The 20,846-nt window shown below is 47.2% G+C and overlaps 1 protein-coding gene across 3 annotated transcripts in view; it reads right to left on the bottom strand.

The window, feature by feature from the left end:
- The window catches only part of LOC126535560 (isoaspartyl peptidase/L-asparaginase), a 263,028-nt gene that overhangs the window by 146,424 nt on the left and 95,758 nt on the right, over window positions 1-20,846 (bottom strand). For all 3 annotated transcript variants that reach the window (XM_050182387.3, XM_055073205.2, XM_055073206.2), the window contains one exon: window positions 19,846-20,012. In XM_050182387.3, the coding sequence (XP_050038344.1) occupies window positions 19,846-20,012 (167 nt within the window). The remainder of the gene's footprint in view (window positions 1-19,845; window positions 20,013-20,846) is intronic.

Consider the following 20,846-nt stretch of genomic DNA (forward strand, 5'->3'; position numbering starts at 1 on the left):
CAATGTACGGCGCTGCCCCGACAGGTGGCGTGCCACTCACCCACTTCTCCCCTTCGTCTCGTTTGGGCGCATTGGGGCCGTGTGGGGACCGGTGCGAGGATGCCCCAATACCCTGGCGTTTAAAAAGTTTTCTCGCTCTCTCCCATTCCAACTTTCAGAGTGCGTCACTCGAACCCTCGTGTTTAGGCGACGCGCCTCCTTTTTCCGCTCCCAGCGCGATTCCTAGGTGCAGCGTCCGATGCGGGACGCCTCTGACGTGATCGCTGCGCCGTAGCGCATCTGGTGGGACAGCGTCCCTTGCGATGTGCGCCGGGCTGCTGGCGAGGAGTCATGCGTCTGCGTGGTGCTCCCAAGAGAGATAGAGGACGATCCCATCGAGGCGCCAGCCCCATGATCGCGTCCGCCTTCATGGCGCGTCACGGCCCGGCTGTCCGTGCCGATCACGACGTTTGGCTCGCGTAGATCGTTTCTCCCTCCGACACATCGAGTTCTTTGGTTCATTCCGCTTGCTCAGGCGCACGTTTCGTCTTTGTGTGACTCATGAACATACCGAGGGAATGAGTGGGCGGTGCGAACGGGGTGCGATAACTCTATCGCGTTCCACTCTTGAAGGCGAAGCTTAAGCGTCCTCCAAGTGTTTCTTTTTTGGCCTTGATTTCGCTTTCAGAAAGAGGTAGTGCTTTAAATGCAGAGTCCTTCGTTCATGTCTCGCAAACTTAAATACGGGTTAAAATGTACTCTATATCCCATTAAACCCGGAGAGTAGGCGTAAGCGGGGAACTGCTCACACACACACACACACGAACACACACACAGAGAGAGAAAGAGAGAGAGAGAGAGATACAACGCATATTTGTCCGCATTCACATTTATACGTGTCCACGCGTGCACACAGGCACACGGAGGTACGCAAGCAGGCACACGGAACTGCACGCACACACAAACGTGCGCATGCTCGCACACGCATACACGCACTCGTGCGCACGCAGATTCAAATACGGAGACACAAACACGCGCGCACACGCAAATGCAAGTACACACGCACGCACGCTCAAGGCGTGTACACGCATACACACTCTTTCTTCCCTGCTGCCTCGCAATAACATGCGCGCACAAACAGACTGAATGGCACTCGTTCTGCAGTCACCGTTCGAACTCCAGCTGTAATAAATGGCTTTACGGTTTAAATTTGGCGCTTCTTCAAGTCAATGTGCTCTCTGCCCATAGGGTACAAAACCATTTCCTCCTGTAGTGTGACATAACCGCCCATCCCCGACCAAAACACTAACGCACCCCAACGTTCCGACTAAGTGCCATAAATGCATATGTTGTTACAAAAGACTACCCTCTTGGCGCAGACAGTTGAAACTTGTTGATACTCGGCTATTATAATAAAATTGTTTAATATTTCGCCCATTCAGTTACGCATGTGAATTACACACACGATGTTCAAGGTGCAATGCCCAGAATTGCTGAGTATGTCCATGCTACAAGGCACGATAGTATACTTTTAACGTAACACAAAGACATGCGCTTTATCATAAAAGGAATGACTTAACAAAAAAGCAACTCATTTCTACGTTTTAGGAATCAAAAATTGAAAATATATTATTTGAAAAGCCCTCCTGAAGAAACCCTAACTCAAACCAAATCGTGAGTTTTGTGTTTCGGCAATCTGGTGGCAGACTGCCCGCTTGTTCCATTGAAAATGAGTTAGCTTCGTGCCGGGGCCGTTTGGGGCGCTAGTTGGTACGTGTCCAGAAAAGCTGGATATGCATACGTGTATTGCCTACTTCAGTCAAGCCTTATGCCATCATCAACCACATTGCCCCGTGTACTTGTCGTGCAAGATTTCTGTCGTTTTGATTGCGTAAGGCAGTAATTCCAACGGAAGTGGTTGCTCTCTGGAAAAATACAGCCTTGGATTGGACGTGCAGAAAGGATATGTTGCATCCTCAAATCGGAGTTGTGGAGACAAGTTCGCCTCTGGCACGACTGGCTACGAGCGGTGCGTGGCGCGTCCAACGCAGGAAGCGTCGGGAAGGCGTCCTTTAGGAACTTCCAGAGACTAGCGGCTCATACAACGAAGTTCCAGTCGCAGTGCGTCGTTCTCTACCAGCCTAAAGGATCTGGGAGAACGAAACCGAAGCTTGGTCACCTTACTGTGATTGGATTGGATGTGCAGCTTCCACAATGCAAAAGAGGGGAAGGCGTGCAGACATGGACACAAGAGAAGTGGGCAACACGAATGCCGACTATCAACTGAAGGAAGCACTGAAGCAAAAAAAAAAGACACAATACTCATCTACGCATGCTCTGGAATGGTAGAACCACGTGTCAATCGGGTACACGTGCCGGTCTACGTGAGGGATAACTGTTAAGGCGATTGATCTCTTCCTCATGCAAAGTAATTGAAGGCTGACTCACGCACGCGCTTGCACCTTGGCATTCCATTGCGATGTGAAGAATCATCTTTGGACTTTACGAACAGCAGACATGACACCTTATTCTGATCGTAATATTTGCTCTTATCATGAACTGGTACACGTATTGCCTCTTCTCGACGTTGCACTCACCAATCCTTTTATGTTCATAAAACATAAAAGGTCGATAACCGGCGGATCGCCTTCTAATCTTCCCATACATTGCCAAGATTGTAACTCCACGCCAGAGTTAGATGAATGCGCGATATTGTACAGACATAGGAATGAAGATACGCGTCTTATGGTGGAGGCATGGCATACCTATAATGGTGGAAGTGCATGCGTGAGTCAGCCTTCGATTACTTTACATAAGAAAGAGATTAGGTGCCTTAACAGTTATCTCTCACGTCGATCGGCCCATGTACCCGACTGACACGTGGTGATACCATTCCTGAGCTTGCGCAGATGAGTTTTGTGTCTTCTTTCGTTTTTCGCCTCAGTGCTCCCTTCAGTTGATAGTCGGCGTTCATGTTGTCCACTTCTCTACTCTTGTGTCCTGTCTGCACGCTTCACCTCTTTTTTGCATTATAAATCCTTACCAACTACCTCAGCTTTCTGTCGTTCTAAGCAAGATTTACCACTGTTCCGCTCTGACATCCGCTTTTTGCAATGTGGTACGGCATTTGAAAGACACATTTGCAAACCATCGTATGTAATTAAACAATTTGACCACTGGGGCTCACGGTTTCCATTTATTGCCTCAGCGTTCCTTCGCGGCAGCCATGAAATTTCGTTGCATTGAACTGTTGTATAAAAACTTAGTATGCTGAAGTTTAAAAATATGGGGTTGTCATGCACGTGGAATTAAGAAAATTTAAACCATGCTTTTTGACAATGTGACCATATCGAAATATTCAAGCTTAGTACAACACCGTCGTTAACTGTATGTCGAATAAAAGAGTGTGGAACTTGTAACAATGATGTAAAGCGCGCACAATATATATATATATATATATATAAATATATATATATATATATATATATATACTGTAAGCACTATTAACGTATTTCGTCGTTTTATTTGTACATATCCATCATCATCTTCCCTATTCTTTTTCTTCTTCGCACGTGAGCTCGGGCGTTGCCTTCTTTTGGAATAAACAGCGCTGGACAACTTGATCAGTCTCGGTATTATAAAGTGGTGGAGGTACGTCAAGACCCCGACGTACTCTCGCGTTCCCGTCCTCCCTGGAGCTCCGTTCCAGTCGCCGCCTGCACCCAGCTACCCCTACAACAATGGACACTTCCAACCTCGGCCCTTCCGGCGCCTCTATCCCTACCACACAGACGACCCCACCTGCGGCGCTCTCTTGGACTGTAACGAGCCCTCAGCGCGATCCCCCTGTCTTTGCGGGACTCCGCGGTGATGACGTCGACGACTGGATCGACCACTACGACCGCGTGAGTTCGTGCAATAAGTGGAACGACACCCAGAAATCGAGGCACGTCGCCTCCTACTTGACCGGTGTTGCAAAGACGTGGTATTTCAACCACGAATCCGACATCGCGGATTGGCCCACGTTTACCTCCCAGCTGCGGCAAATCTTCGCTTCCTCGTATGGCCGTGCAGAAGTCGCCAAACAGAAGCTGGGAACGCGCCGCCAACTTCCACAAGAGTCTTACACATCATACATAGAGGATGTCTTGGCTCTGTGCCGCCGTGCGAATCCTAGCATGACGGAAGCCTAACGCGTTCACCACATCTTAAAAGGCATTGGGTCTGTCGCGTTCAACGCCTTAATCGTGCAAAATCCGGCTTCTGTCCAAGACTTCACTTCAACGTGTCAACGCCTAGACGAACTGCAGTCTATTCGTGTTCCACATGACAACAGCGATCCTCAGGTTCCCCATTCTCCAGACCTACGTGCTCTTATCTGTACCATCATCCGCGAAGAGCTTCAACTACAAGACCTAAGGCGTCCACCTGCTGCCTGCGCCCCAACCCCTACCTTCGACTTGCGCGAGGTCGTAAAGCAAAAGTTGACAGCGCTGACTACACCCACGACGCATCTTGCTCCGGTAGCGCGCCCCACACCTACCTACGCGGATGTTGCTTCGCTACCCACCCCTACCGTGACCTCCGTGCCTACTGACGTTTCCTATGACCATTTGGCTTCGATAGGAACCAGAGCACTTTCTGCGCCATCGTAGTGGCGTCCGCCTGGTCCGGTTTGTTTTTACTGTGGCATACGCGGGCAGATATCTCGCTTCTGCCGCCGTCGCCAGCAGGATGAAAGACGAGGCTATGCTGACTACGAGAGAGACCGCACTCGCCGATTAGACGCCTACAATCCCGGACCGTACTCGTTCCCTCAACAGCGTTCTCCGTCTCCTCCAGCTGCTCCCAATCTGCCTCATAGTTCCCGTTCGGCCAGACGTCGTTCTCCGTCGCCTTACCGGCGCTCTACATCACCCCTTCGCCCCACTTCCCATCTTGTCGACCAGCACTCGGAAAACTAACTGTTGCAGTTTTTGGAGGGGAAACTGCTTCTTATCGGTCTTCAAAAATTCCTCCTGTTCGCCCGGCTAACATGCTTTCTGTAACTGTCGAAGGTGTTCCCGCGTCAGCTCTCATCGATACCGGTGCCGCCGTTTCTGTTCTTCGTAGTGATCTGTGTTCCCGGCTCCGGAAAGTAAAAACACCTTATCTTGGACGTGTTTTGCGTGGTGCTAATGATGCATTCATTTCCCCCGACGGACCGTGTACTGCTCGTGTTCTCATCGACGGCATACGCCACCACATTGAGTTTATCATCCTTCCAACGTGTATCCATGAACTTATACTGGATTGGGACTTCCTACATTCTGCTTCAGCCGTCATTTCATGTAGAGAGGAAGTTGTCCATATCACGGATACAGCGCTTGCGCCTTTTACGGACTCTTCACTTTCATGTGCGAACTTGGTCATCGCTGCAGACTACGTCCTGCGTCCTGGTGACGAAGACGTTGTATCCGTAACATCCAGTCAGATCGCCGATGGAGACGCCTTAGTCGCCCCTTCTTCCCGCTGTACTTCTCGCGGAATTCTCATTTCCACCTGTCTCGTCCGGTTTTCACGTGGCCGCGCCCTTCTGTCTGCTTGCAACACGACCCCAGATCCTGTGATGCTGCCCAAAGGGATGACTGTGGCTACCTTAGCCGACACTCAACCTATCTCTATAGTCACGCTTTGCCCTTCTTCATCGCCAGCACCAACCTCAGGTTTGGATGATTCTTTCCCTCCTCCAGCCGTTCTTGGCTCTGACCTAACAGCCGCGCAGTCCGAAGCCTTAATGGCGGTCTTGGCAAAGCACAAAGCCTGTTTCGATAGCTGTTCCCCTGTGTTGAGCCAAACACCTGCGGCTACACACCGCATCAAAACTGATGGTTCCGCTATAATACGACGACACCCCTATCGTGTATCACCGTCCGAACGGAAGGTCATTGAAGAACAGGTTGCTTACATGCTTGCGCGGAAGAAAATACGACCTTCGTCTAGCCCATGGGCCTCTCCCGTGGTCCTGGTAAAGAAAAAAGATGGCTCCGTTCGCTTTTGCGTCGATTATCGAGCGCTCAAAAAGATCACACGCAAGGACGTATATCCAATTCCTCGAATTGACGACGCTTTGGACACACTACAAGGGGCGGAGTTTTTCTCCAGCATTGATCTTCGATCAGGATATTGGCAAATTCCGATGAACGAGACTGACAAAGAAAAGACCGCGTTCGCTACACCAGACGGACTTTATCAATTTAACGTGATGCCTTTTGGCCTTTGTAACGCTCCTGCCACATTTGAACGCATGATAGACCACGTACTTCGTGGTCTAAAATGGAAGACCTGCCTCTGTTATCTGGACGATATTGTCATCTTTTCGTCTCACTTCAGCCAACATCTTCATGGATTAGACGTTCTCAAGTGCCTTGCAGATGCTGGTCTCCAGATCAATACAAAAAAATGCAAATTTGCAAGCAAGTCTATAAAAGTATTGGGTCGGGTCGTCTCAAAAGATGGCAACCAGCCAGACCCCGAAAAGATTAGTGCCGTTCTCCAGTTTCCTCGCCCCCAGCAACAGAAAGATCTCCGTAGTTTCCTCGGCTTGGCGTCGTATTTTGGCCGATTTATACGCAACTTCGCAGCAATAGCAGCTCCTCTACACAAGCTACTGGTTACCGGTGCCTCATTCACATGGACTAGCGACTGCGAGTCGGCTTTTCAAGATCTTAAGCGGCATCTTACTTCCGGACCAGTGCTTCGCCACTTCGATAATCGAGGCCCCGCCATACTCCATACTGACGCAAGCGCACAAGGTATTGGCGCAGTACTTCTGCAACGTAATGCAGCCGCTAAAGAGCAAGTCTTAGCATATGCCAGCCGAACACTTTCTCCAGCTCAGCGGAACTACACCATTACAGAGCAAGAGTGTCTGGCTATCGTTTGGTCGATTCAGAAATTTCGTCCATACCTTTACGGCCGCCACTTTACCATCGTCACTGACCATCATGCTCTGTGTTGGCTGTCATCAATGAAAAACATGTCAGGACGCTTAGGACGCTGGATACTCCGCTTGCAGGAATATGACTTCCAGACGTACAAGTCTGGAAAAAGTCATCATGATGCTGACGCATTGTCTCGCTGCCCACTCTCACTCTCTCCCGGCAACGCGCCGTCGTCTTCCCCACCAAGTCGTTCCGATGCTACGCCTGCCTCACACCAGCTCTCGATAACACCCCTGGACCAAGTTGCGCCTTCATCACGCTCTGATTTCGCCTCGCTACAGCGGGCCGACTCCTACTGTCGAGCTCTCATGGGTCGCCTTAGTGGGTTCGCCGAACCACCCAACAGCCGCTTGCGACGCCAACTTCGACAATTCCGCCTTCAAGGTGGCGTGCTTCACCGCTACGTTTACCACCCAACAGGTCACCGGTGGGTCCCAGTTCTACCTCGCTGCCTTCGCCTGCGGGTATTAGAGGCACTTCACGACGACGTATCGGCTGGCCACTTAGGCTTCCACAAGACTTACGACCGCATAAAGACCCGCTGCTTCTGGCCTGGCCTATCCACAACGGTGGCCAAATACATTGCTTCTTGTGCGTCATGTCAGCACCGCAAACGCTCGACATCCTCTCCTGCCGATTTACTACAACCTCTTCCTTGCCCGGACGCACCTTTTGAATTTGTTGGTATTTATTTATATGGTCCCTTGCCGTTGACACCCTCCGGTCACCATTCGATTGTCACTTCGGTCGACCATTTAACAAGATATGCCGAGACTGCCCCTCTGCGATCCGGTACCGCTTCTGAGGTCGCCGACTTTTTCTTGCGCTCCATCGTCTTGCGCCACGGGGCTCCTCGGGTTCTTCTCAGTGACCGTGGCAAGGCGTTCATTTCACAAGTTCTCGAGGATGTTCTTCGGGCCACTAATACCGGCCACAAATCTACTTCTATCATCCGCAAACCAATGGCCTTACTGAGCGCTTCCACCGTGCGCTGTTTGACATGATTTCCATGTACATCCGTCCTGACCACACTGACTGGGATAAAATTCTTCCTTTTGTGACATTCGCATGTAATACTGCTATTCAACGGACTACCGGCTACAGCCCTTTCTTCCTTGTATATGGACGATCTCCTTCCACCATATTCGACAGAGAACTCTTTTTCGCACCTTCTTTCCCTAACGCGTCGCTTCCAGAAGATTTTGCTGCCCGAGTTGCACATTGCCGTCGAATCGCCCAGCAAAGCACAGCAGCTACCCAAGCTGAGCGCAAGCGTCACTGCAACAACAAACGCCGTGACTTACGTTTTCACCTTGGAGACCAAGTCCTGCTTTGGACTCCAGTCCGCACCCCAGGCCTCTGTGAGAAGTTCCTTCCATGCTACATTGGCCCATACACCGTTGTGCAGCAAACATCTGCAGTGAACTATCTCGTCCGCCCAGTACACTCCGTCACTGACCGGCGCCGCCGGAATGCCGAAATTGTTCACGTCTCGCGGATGAAGCCCTTCACTCCCCGTTTAGATAATCTCTAGTCTGCGGCCAGGCTGGCCGCTTCCATGACGGGGGGAAGTTAGTGTAAGCACTATTAACGTATTTCGTCGTTTTCATTTGTACATAGCCATCATCATCTTGCCTATTCTTCTTCTTCTTCGCGCTTGAGCTGGGGCGTTGCCTTCTTTTGGAATAAACAGCGCTGGACAACTTGATCGGTCTCGGTATTATAATATATGTATATATATATATAAACCCAACGACAGAAAGCTGAGCTAGTTGGTAAGGATTCATTATGCAAAAAGAGTAAGGCGTGCACACAGGACACAAGAAAAGTGGACACCACGAACGCCGACTATCAACTGAAGGGAGCACTGAGGCGAAAAAGAAAGAAACAAGACACGAAACTCATCTGCGCAAGCTCTGGAATGGTATCACCATGTGTCATTCGGGTACATGTGCCGGTCTACGTGAGAGATAACTGTTAAGGCACTTAATCACTTCCTTATGCAAAGTAATCAAAGGCTGACTGACGCACGCACTTCCACCACTATTAATATGCGATGCCTCGACCATAAGACGGGTATCGTCATTCCTATGCCTGTACAATATCGCGTATTCATCTAACTCAGGCGTTCAGTTACAATCTTGGCAGTCTTGGCAATGTAAGGAAAGATTTGAAGGCAATGCACCAGTTAACGACCTTTTTTGTTCCATTGGCCTCTGATTGATACATTACCCCTGTTTGCCCTACGTGGAAATGGCCACAGCTAAAATGAACTTTATACTTAGTAAAGCAATGAAGAGGGTTAGTTGGTAAACGTTCATGGTTATATTGGGCTTAATTTTACACTGACGATATTAAAGGGCCCCTGAAACGGTTCGGACAAATTTTGTAGACGCGTAGGGTACAGCTTGAGTAGAACATTCACACCACAATTTAAGTGAAGCGTTACGTATTAATGGAGCTTCAAGCGATTAGAAGTTACCCTCCTCCCTAGCCATGCTTTTCCTCCTCAACTCGTTCGCCGAGCGATCGGGGCTAAGCTCCGCCTTCACTGGTTTCGCGTCACGATGCGACGTCACATCGTCCACTTCCGGTTGTTTTGGAGCCCGCCACCACCCGCGTGAAACCTCTCCGCTAGCCGCTTGGTCGTCGATCCCAAGCGAGAGCTATCGAAGCAGCGTGCGTTGCGAGCATTCTGTCGTAGCGCCGAACGTGTCTGGTATTCCGGTAACCACAGGCAAGCTGGTCATTTCGGCAAACGACTGGAGGCATAAACTCAAGCTGATGAAGGAACTTTAGCGTAGACGTACGTGCGGCCTGATCGGTCTGCACGGTCCAGCCACTTGTTGGCGCAGTGCTTAACCAGCCAAACAAATTGCTAATATTGCTCTAACCAAGTGTAAAACGTTTTAAACATTTATAAAAACAAAGTGTTGATGATTACACTCCTGCGAAAAATACACACCAGCAGCCAAAGAAGAATACACTTCGTTACTGCTACTGTGTATGGTTGAGCTCTGTGCCACCAGGTGGCTGCACCGTGCAGACCATTCGCATTTGCGATTCTGCTCATCCCATGGCTCATCCCGTTACGGCACAGTCAAGCGGCCAGACCCTGTCCCCTTGCGCTTGCATTTGCCCTAATACCGGACTCGCGAAACGCTATTCCGTTTGTAATTTTCCGGTGTAAAGTGACGGCCACAAACGCGCAAACCCTGGCGCCGATCGGATAGCGGCAGTCCGATGCGCAGTAGCCAGCTCGCTCATATGCTGCCTTGCAGAGGGACACGATGTCGCAGCTTGACATATTGCCAGTCGCTACGTTTGCAGTCCACAAAGCAACAAAGTCGAATCGTAGTGCTCGCGAAAAGACTGAGACCGACTCTGACCGCGGAGCTCTCGTCAAAATGGAGTACGTGGTAACACAAGCAGACGACACTTGCTGTGTGCCGGAAGTGCTTAATTGTATTGAAAAGTCGTTTTTGTGCATTCTCTTTATGTTACTTTCTGTTTATAAAAACAAATGAACTAACATTCCAACTATTACGAAGATCATTTGTTTACCATAAAGTTGGAAAAATTATTGATCACGCGCCCTGGTCAGCCAATCGGATAGCTGCCCCACTGACGTCATATGGGTGATTTTCGTGATATGGGTAGGGGCGGCTTAAAATTCCGCCGAGCAGCGTGCTCCGATCGGTAGCGATGTGCATTTTTAAAACCTTATAATAAATTACACGCTTTACGCGGAGCACTTAGATGTGTCAATTAATGATCAGAAGGACCTACTCTAACGACTCAGTACGTTTGTAGAAAATCGTCAAAATCGTTTCAGGGTCCCTTTAAGTAAAGGACTGTACGTTGTTAAGAACGGCCCAGCTGAGGTGCAAGTTTGCCAGCTATTACGCCAGCGGTGGCAACCTCATCTTGGAACGCCACCGTTACGCTCTAACCTCGTCGCCATTGTGACTAAACGCTCTCGGCGGGTCAACTATTGTTACTGTGCCCCAACCGCCACCCTGGTCTGCCGCGAGCGGGGGAGCGCTCGCGGGAACCATGTTCGAGGCTCCTTCACACGCGCCGTCCAGACGCAAGGCAATGCGCACGCGGCCGCGCTGGGGAGGTCGGCTCAGGGAATAAAATGCACCTTTCCTACACAAGCCCCGAGTTCTACGAAGTCCGGCTGACGTCGGCTCCGGACGGTGACCCCCCCCCCCCCCCCCCGCAAAGAAGTGTGTGTGTGAGTGTGTGTGTGTAAGCCGTCCCGGAGAGAGATGGCTAGATTACGATGACTAAACGAACGTTCGCGTCACCTTGTATCGGGGGAGGACCGAGTGTTTAAAAACCGCTGTTGTGCGGATGCTCAAGGCACTCTCTTTCAAGCAGTCATGTTAGGCTGATGTACTTTTCTAAGCAGTAATGCTGGACTGATATAAATATTGTGAATAGACCCATATTCCTCGTTCTCGTTGAGAAGCAGGCCTTCCCTTCACCAACGTCTTCAACGTGGATAAGTTGGACGACGGCATGTGCAATCTTGACAACGGATCATGAGCGGTGGGATTGAGCCCCCAATCATAACAACTCGCTGACAGCGGTGAGATGGACTTTGCGACGTGGTGCTGTGTGTGCGGTGAGTGCTTGGTTCTTGCTTTGACTCTCTAGGCTTCCTTTTGTGGTTGTTCTGTTTAGAACTGTAGGGAAGGTAGATTGTTGATTGTTAGCTAGGTTGTGTTTTCCTAGCTAGATTTAGCGAGCAGGATCAAGGCAGTAAAGCAGCAATCATGGAGCTAAGGAGACTGCTGAGAGACGAATTGTTGACTGTTGGGGAGGAACTGGGCCTAGATGTACGCAAAGAAATGCTAAAAGCGGAATTATTGGAGCTAATTTTCGAACAGGCCAGTGAGGAAGAAATTGAAATGGGGTTGGAACTTTTCAAAAAAAGAAAGAGAGAAACGGGACAGAGAGAGAGAAGAACGGGAAAAAGAACGGGACAGAGAAGAACGGGTAAGAGAGAGAGAGGAACGAGATAAAGACCGCGAGTTAAGAAAAACGCAACTGGAACTTGAAAGCAAACGTTTGGAGTTGTCTCAAGGAAGTGAAGGGGCTCTGGGATGATCAAGTGAGGCAGAATCATACCGCATGGACAGGCTATTAAAGCCATTTGAGGTCGGGTCCGACATAGGCATGTTCCTAAGCAATTTTGAAAGGACTTGCGCGAAGATGAACTTCGGTCCGAGTACATGGCCACAGCGGTTGCTGTCTATGTTACCGTGTGAGGCGGCGGAAGTAATCGCCAGACTCAGTGCACAGGATGCATATGATTATGCAAAAGTTAAGGCTAGTCTCCTGAAGAAATACCGCCTTTCAGCCGAAGCTTTTCGGCAAAGGTTTAGAAGCACAGGCAAGAAAGATAGCGAGGGGTATCCGGAGTTTGCATACGGCTTAAAGGCCAACCTAGTCGAGTGGCTGAAAAGCGCGGAAGCGTACGAGAACAGAGACATGATCATTGAATGCATGTGTCTAGAGCAGTTTTACAAAAGCATCCTCCAAGCTGTGAAACTGTGGGTGCACGACAGAGGGAATGTAAGCACTGTGGAAAGGGCGGCTGAATTAGCCAAAGAGCACGCAACGCGTAGAAAGTTGAACGCCGAGGACGGAAACTGGGACGGTCGAAATGGACCACGGAAAGAGACGTTGTCTAAACGATAGGTTACGGGAGCACAAATACACGTGCCAGCTTCTGACAGCACCTAGCAACTTGGCTGCACATTAAACAATGCAAACGCTCTCCGCTACTAGAAAGCACCACAGTCATTGGCGTATCAAAAACAAAAACGGAACGAGAAATATGGGAGGTGCTTGCGACAGCTAAAGAAAAAGAGATGTGCGTAAGCACTCCGTCCATCGGGCTTATCAAAGCTGAGGTCGAGTTTCCCAGGGCGAACGGGTGCAAGTGAACGATGTATGCCTGGCCCGAACTATGATCACATGTCGTCACCTTATCATATCTTTTTTATATCTCCCCCCCCCCCCCGTGCCATATCTCCTTGTATATAAGCGCCTTCTTTAACCGTATTAAACAGTTGGTAATTTGCGCTACGTACGTCCACGTCATGTCCTTCACTTAATATCGTCAGTGGAAAACTAAGCGCAATATAACCATGAACTTTATGTACCACACCCATACGGCAGTCAGTAAAATTGTTCTTCTTGATGTGCTTCCCTGGACAACTATCTGTTCTTTTCTTGCCTTTCACCTGATCCTTTTTCCTCTGCACGGCAGCGAATATTTTACCTAGCTTATTGGGAGCAGTGAAAACAAAATTAACATTATATCTACTTGCAACTTTTTAAAGCATGTGCGATACTGAATGAATGTAGAGAATAGCTACTACTTTTTTCTTGCTATTAATGCTTTCTGTAATCACATCCGTTTCCCTCGAAATCGACTTCTTTAAGCGTTCAGCCACAGTGGCCACTGCCAAGCTATGATAACCTGCTTCTAATAGGCGCCGAACCTGTGCATTAAAACTGGCGCTCATTTCGAGGGAAACGGAACTGATAACAGCAAGCAGTAATAGCAAGAAAAGAGTAGTGGCGATTCCCTACATTCATTCAGTATCACACAGGCTTTAAAAAGTTGCAAGTAGATAAGGCGTTAATGTTGTTTTCACTGCTCCCAATAAGTTAGATAAAATATCCGCTGCCATGCAGAGGAAAAATAGCAGGTGAAAGGTAAAAAAAGAACAGATATTTGTCCAGTGAAGCACATCAAGAAGAACAATTTTACTGATTGTCGTATGGGTGTGGTATATAATGTTCCCTTTAGCAGTGGCCATTTCTACGTAGGGCAAATCAATCAGAGGCTAATGGAGCATAAAAGGTCGTTGACCGGTGGATCACCTATTCTTTCATTACATTGCCAAGACTGCCGAGATTGTAACTCCACGCCTGGGTTGAACGAATGAACGGTATTGTTCAGGCATAGGAATGAAGATATGCGTGTTATGGTCGAGGCATGGCATATCAATGATAGTGGAAGTGCGTGCGTGAGTCAGCCTTCGATTAGCTTACATAAGGAAGAGATAAATTGCCTTAACAGTTATCTCTCACCTAGACCGGCACGTGTAGCCGATTGACACGTGGTATTACCATTCCAGATCATGCGCTGATGAGTTTTCTGTCTTTTTTTTCGCCTCATTGCTTCCTTCAGTTGATAGTCGGCGTTCGTGTTGTCCATTTTCTTGTGTCCGTGTCTGCACCTTACCTTTTTTGCATTATGAATCCTTACCAACTACTTCAGCTTTCTGTTGTTCTATGCACCTTCACCAAGACGTCACCAAGACCCTCAAGAAAGGTCCTATTTTTAGCCTTAAACCGAGGTTGCATGCTCATGAGTTTCGTGCGCTCAACAGATGTGTGGCCGCTAGGGCGGAGAATAAAGATAAGGAAAGGTGCCTGTTGGATCGTGTTGAAAGCTTACTGAAGGAAGTTAAACGTTCCCATTTAAGAACTAGAGATAAAATGAGCACCGTTGTCAACTACTGCAGGAAAAGGACTTACGCCTTTTACAAGCGATAAAGACGGCGGATTTGTGGCAATACCAACAGATACGTTTGGCAAGAAAGCTGCTGAGGCTTTAAGCAAGAATTTAAATAAAATTAAATTATGAGATTTTACGTGCCAAAACCACTTTCTGATTATGAGGCACGCCGTAGTGGTGGGCTCCGGAAATTTCGACCACCTGGGGTTCTGTAACGTGCACCTGAATCTAAGTACACGGGTGTTTTCGCATTTAAGCAAGAACTTCGCTCCTGCAAGAGCGAGTACGTCCAAGGTAAAGACAAAAGCTCTTTCCATGTGTAAGGTTGTGGAACTTTGTAGGTTGGCAAAGTTTATTATAGACTGTAAGCCTTCGTCACTTTCTGTATTTTTTTAGCGTTATAACACATGAATTGGATACGTCTTTTACGAGCATGGTATGTGAGAAGTGTACCTGGCAGAAGCAGCTCAGCCGCTTTTTGTTAACACACCTAAATGCTCTGGTCATTGAGCATTAGAGCATGACCAGGGTTTATAAAACGGAATCGAAGGCACATTCCACCAGATGTAATATTACTAGCATATAAGTCACTTGTCAGGCCGAAATTGGAATACGCATCAGCCACCTGGAACCCGCATCAAACACATCTCACCGACGCATAAGAATCAGTTCAAAATCGTGCTGTTAGATTCATTCATACCTCATACTCATACCAAGTCAGCATTTCATCTCGGAAATCAGAATCCGGCTTGTCAATGCTTTCATGTCGACGTCGCATTTCAAGTCTTTCCCTGTACCACAATTTCTTCTTTTCTTCCCTTAATCAAGAGCCTTACATCACAGCAGCAGCACGCATATCTCATCGCACCAGCCATCCACTTCAAATAGCGCGCCCAAATGCTCGGACCTTTACAGCCTCCTTTTTCTTCAGTACCAACACAGACTGGAACGGCCTTCCCACCAACATCACTACCACTACTTATCTATCTTCGTTCACAGAACTTGTAGCCGACCATTTTTTAAATCATTATTTCTCATGATATTTTCGCAATTTTATTAAAAACGCGCCCCTTATGTAATGCCCCTGCGAGGGACTTCTAGGGTTATAAACTCAAACTGAAACTAAGACCCATACGCTGTTAGAAGGCCTACAGAAGTGACAACATTTTTTTGTGTTCACTTGATTCGTGTAGGTTTGTGCTTTCCATAAATATTGAAGACCTGTTTTACTCAGTACCACATGCGGTCTTGTGTGCGGTACGCTCTTGTATATACAAAAATAGCGAGATGGTGTTTCAGTATTCTGCAGGGATTTCTGTTGACAATTTTCTAGCCTTATTAGAGTTTGACCTATGCACTACTATTGTTTCTTTTGACAAAGATGTGTATATCCAGCGAAAGGGCATTTGTATTAGATCGTGTGTTGTCCCTGTTCTTTGTAAAAATGTTTTAGCTTCCATTGACCGCGAGTTGAATAACATTTATACACCGAAAAGGTACTACAAGTTTTTAGATATGCAGATGATTTTTTCGCGATTTTAAACACTAATACCTTCTAGACGAGTAACTGCGTTGTTGATGGAATTTTAAACCTGTTTAGACTGCATTTGAAAAGCTTACAAGCTTTACTCATGAACTTCTTAACAACGACACCCTGCAGTTTTTAGATAATAGCATATTTTTAGTGGGCTGCACATTTGCTGGAAGTACTCTCCGCGAGCTCGTAAAAAACTCTTGCCATTTAATTCAGCACACAGTAAGGTGATAAAACGAGTGATCGCAACGCAATATCTTGAGTCGCTGCTGGCGAAGTATTGTGCTCACTTGGCTCCGGATAGCTTCAATTGCCAGATTGAGCGCCTACAGGCAGTTGGCTTCTCTCGTTCAATTTTGACCGCTGTGTCCGAAACCCTCCTTCAGAAGCTAAAGGGTAAAAATATGCCTCGGCAGGTTATACGGACGAGCTGGAAGTGGTGCCCAACGTTCACAGGGTTGCGCACAACCTGAACAATGTAGCAAAAAAGTACAACGTGCCTATTGTGTTTTCTGCGCCAAGAAAACTTGCTGGGTTGTGCCCACGCATTTCGGGACCTCCGAGAAATCCTGCCTGTGGAAAGAAGCATACCATGTCATACGTCACATGCGCCGTTGACGTTGTGTACGAGATTCCGCTAAGTGCAGAAAGATATATATAGGACAAACCGGCTGATGCGTCAACGACCGGGCGCGGCAACATAGGCGCTCTGTAGCTAACAAAGCTTCTTTTCATTTGCCTATGCATTGTTGGTCCTGTCCCGGCGAGACAATTTTAGTCAGGAGTGGAAATGCTTTGGCCAGAGAAATCACGGATACATATCATATTAGAAAGAAATGAAATGCATGTATTAGCGATAGGTCGGTTGTTTTGCGTAGCGAAGAAAAACAGTTTTAGAAATGAGGTTGTAATCTACACGCTTCCAGATATGATGCCTTGGTTGGTTTGATGGGCAGTGCGCTTGCGCGATCCTGATCTGCTGTCTTCTTAAGTACGCGAAGTCTTCATCTTAAAATTTAGTTGCGAGTTGACCCTTGTCCTGTGCCTATGTGTCTACCTTCTGTCCTGTCTAAGCAGTGCGCTTACCAGTATTCAGTTCCTGAGCACTAATTTATTCTCAATTCTACACCCTCGACGCTAACACACGTTGCCGCATCCACCCACCTTACGCCCTCTTTCCTTTAGGAAAACCCCGCCTGTATATACTGCGGCGAGGAAAGCATATGTCGCCTTGAAGAAGACAAGCTTCCACTCGTCGAAACGTTGGCTGCTCCTTTCACCTTGTTCTCGTCTTGCTGATGGTCTTGAATTTCAATCACCCGCCTGCCCCGTGTTTTACGTGCATTTCTACCGTTCCGGAGGAATATAAAAGGATTATTGGACTTGGTCCGAAGTTCCGCTTCCAGTCGGCCTTCACCCCGCCGGAAAACGCAGCATTGGTCAAATGCATGTCGCGTTGAGTGGCTGCAGAAGAGCGTCCCTACTTGGTCACAGAGTGCGTTTATTTCGTTTCTAGGACTTTGACTCCCCGACAGAAAAGATGAACATGTAAAGATCTTGGTGAAAATTGGCGCGAAGAACAATTTACTATTTCTTACTTCAGACAAGAAAGGTTGTTTTGTTGTCGTACCTGAAGGATTCTTCCAAGAAAAGGCAATGACAGCGGGAAAAAGCATTTTGTTCGTGTCAGCGTAAATGCTAGGAAGGTTAGGGATAAAGCAGACACGTGATTTGCAAGCGACAATTCTGATTGACTTGTTTCAGCAGTTAAGCGCTCGTGCAGCGAGCATCTTGATTTTTTTTTTTCGGTCAAGGCAAATGAGATTTATGTTCCGCTCGGAGCCATAGTATCAGAAAATGACTCATGGAAGTTGGTTATATGAGTGTATAAAAAAAAACCACCCTAAGGCCTTCACTGTTTCTGATCTGCTCATTTAAATAAACAATGAGTACCGACCGTACTTGTGCACGCATAACATCGGAAGCTGCAATTGCTTTAGGATAGACGATGATCTGTAACTTAAGATTCCGCAAAGTCCTGTACTATCGAGTGTCAGGCATTATATAACGGAAGACAACGATGAGATGGAAGTTGTCAACAAATGTGGCGTGTAGATTAACGCCTTTCTCGAACTATTAACCTTTTACCTTGCATACACTTTTGCACTGTTGAAGAATGATTTGTGGAAACAGAAATTCGGGTATCTGTATGGACTCAAATGTTTCTCTGGTAGTTAGCAAAATTTTTCTAAGTAGACTTGACAAGGCAATCGATTCAAACCTTAATGGCCCTGGAATAAAGATATCCCGTTATGTGGAGGATGTTTAATTGAACATGGTGCTTTGGACAGAAGAGTGGTAGAGACTTTAAGTGTTCAAGGACAGCAGCCAAGGGCTAGATTTCACTGTTGCCAAAGAAGTGCAAGCTACGGTTTTCGGATGTGGTGTCAACTACCGCAACGTACTACCTTTCTTGGGCATCCAGTACGCGTTCAGAAAAACCCTTGCTTAGCTACAAAGCGGGATACTCAAAAGACGTAACAAGCGGCATAGCTGCTTTTTAATGTCTGCGTGCTTTCTTGGGTAAGTCTTGCTTGGAAAAAATAAATGAAAATTTCAGTCACGAACTTATCAGCAGAAGAACAATTCAGGTTACGGAAAGTATGTGCAGTGTAGATCCGCTTATAACTTGGTTCGTTATGTACTTAAAGGCTGTCAGAAGGAGCATCATAAGGAGAAGGACAGCACAAAAAAATGTGTCGATACCGTATGCGTTTATGACGGTGCATCACCTAAAACACGTAGGTAAAAGGCATGGTCTGTAAGTAGTTTTTAAGCAACTAAAAACTCGGTAAAATAGTGCCGTGCGGGATGGCAGAGTTTAATCACTAATTAAATAATTTAATACAAGTGCACGGTCGAGCATCGCTAGCGTTTGTCAATGAAGATCCTCCCTAGTATATTTTTGCCCCTAACATGCGGAAAAGTATGCATCCGCCAAACGGCTCATTGTGAGAACACAAGACATTTGTAACACAAAAGGTCATTATGGGGGAAACATTCATTCGCACATTAAGGGGCATAGTTCACAATGCGGATGCTTGGCGCTTTTCAGCGACACTACATTTTTTCCTCACCATAAGAATCAGCCGACCAAGAAAAAGTAGAAGCCTTCCACATCAACGAAACAAAAATGTGTTGTATAAGTCAACCATCTGTTGTATTGAGTCATCGTGAGGTCCCTTTTGAGAAAGGTACTAGAATAAATTTATGAATTATAAACATAATGTGCTTTGGTTGGAACGATTAGAGCACACCGTGTTAGTGGTGTGAATTTTTTCTCTTTGGGGCCCCCAAGTGCAAGAGACCTTAAATAACGTGCTAACCTTGTCAGCGTAGAATCTAGGCGCCGAGCTTGTCGGCTTTGCGTGTTCCAAAAGATTTATTATTCGCAGCTTGGTTTTCCTGTCCCCACACCACCTCACCGTAGTCCCAGTCATTTTTCAGCTGTTTATCACTGGTGCTCGCATACTTCTGCCCAGCTCTGACCGTTCTTTGTACAAACAACAAAGCAATGGAATTACTTGCATCCACATGTCGCGCTCTAATCCAATTGTGCTGCTTTCAAGAACAGCACCGATTGCATTTATTTGTGAATGTACGCACTAATTGTGAATGTATGCACTAGTAATGAATGTACACACCTCAAGCAATATGCCTTGATTAAGGGCTTTTGAGGTAATCGAATAAATAAAAACTCGCCCAGCAAAAGGCTAAATAAAGTCTTGCTTTCCTTCACTCACTTTTTGTCAACGTTGATGGATCGTTGCACGGTGTTGCGAAAGGACTGGAACTCCTCCAACCTCTGCTTGGCTTTAGCAGAGACGAGCGAGCCATTGTCCACCAGTGGAATCCCCATTTCTTGAGCAAATCTATCTGCTGCTGGCCCCACCAACAACACATGCTCTGTCTGCACAGAACAGAACAGGGATCAGAATGTAATAAAAGAATTCGCGGTACGGACAAATGATTTTTTCTCAAAATTTATTAATTGTGCCTTAACCAACACCATGACCGCTGCACACATAGCTTAGATCCGGAATGAATCCCTATTCAATCGTGATGTGAGTGCCAAACAACATGCATCTTGCATTTGAAGCCGGTGTAAAATGATGCAGGAACTAATACATACTTGTCAATGTACAATCAGCTTAACTGAGAACGCAAAGTAGAAATAATTGATCGGAGTACCATGTTATGTTTAATGGCATGGAAGTGGGACGTCTAACCGCTCTGCGGCAAATTCGTAAGCAGAGAGTAGTCCCAAGAGTACAATACAGGTGAAGCTGGAAATGAAACAAAGTCTCAAACAGCGCATCAGTCAATGAAAAATTATTCTCGTTAAGTTTGCGCTGACAGTACAGCGCATGAAAAAGGGAGAAGACAGTGCCGCCGTCAGTGTCCTAAGCTTTCTTTTGCATATTTTGCATTGTATAATGACAAGTATGTATCTGTACCAACTAAGCGAATGAAAGAAGGTTCAGTCAGTAAGTCTGAAAGGCGGGCTACTTGGTTGGACTTCATTGTGGAAAGTCTTGCACACACTGAACGAAGACAACTGCGCTGGTCTCTATGTCCTTTTCTTGTTGTCTTCGTTCAGTGTGCGCAAAACTTTCCACAATAAAGGTTCAGTCACCTGTATCACTGCAATGCTATAGCTAGAATACACCGCATTTGTAACATTCTATAGCTGTACCGAAACACAAACGTAAATAATATTGGAACTCTCACATGAAAGCTATTG

Source organism: Dermacentor andersoni, chromosome 7 (assembly GCF_023375885.2).
Source record: "Dermacentor andersoni chromosome 7, qqDerAnde1_hic_scaffold, whole genome shotgun sequence".
NCBI lineage: Eukaryota > Metazoa > Arthropoda > Arachnida > Ixodida > Ixodidae > Dermacentor > Dermacentor andersoni.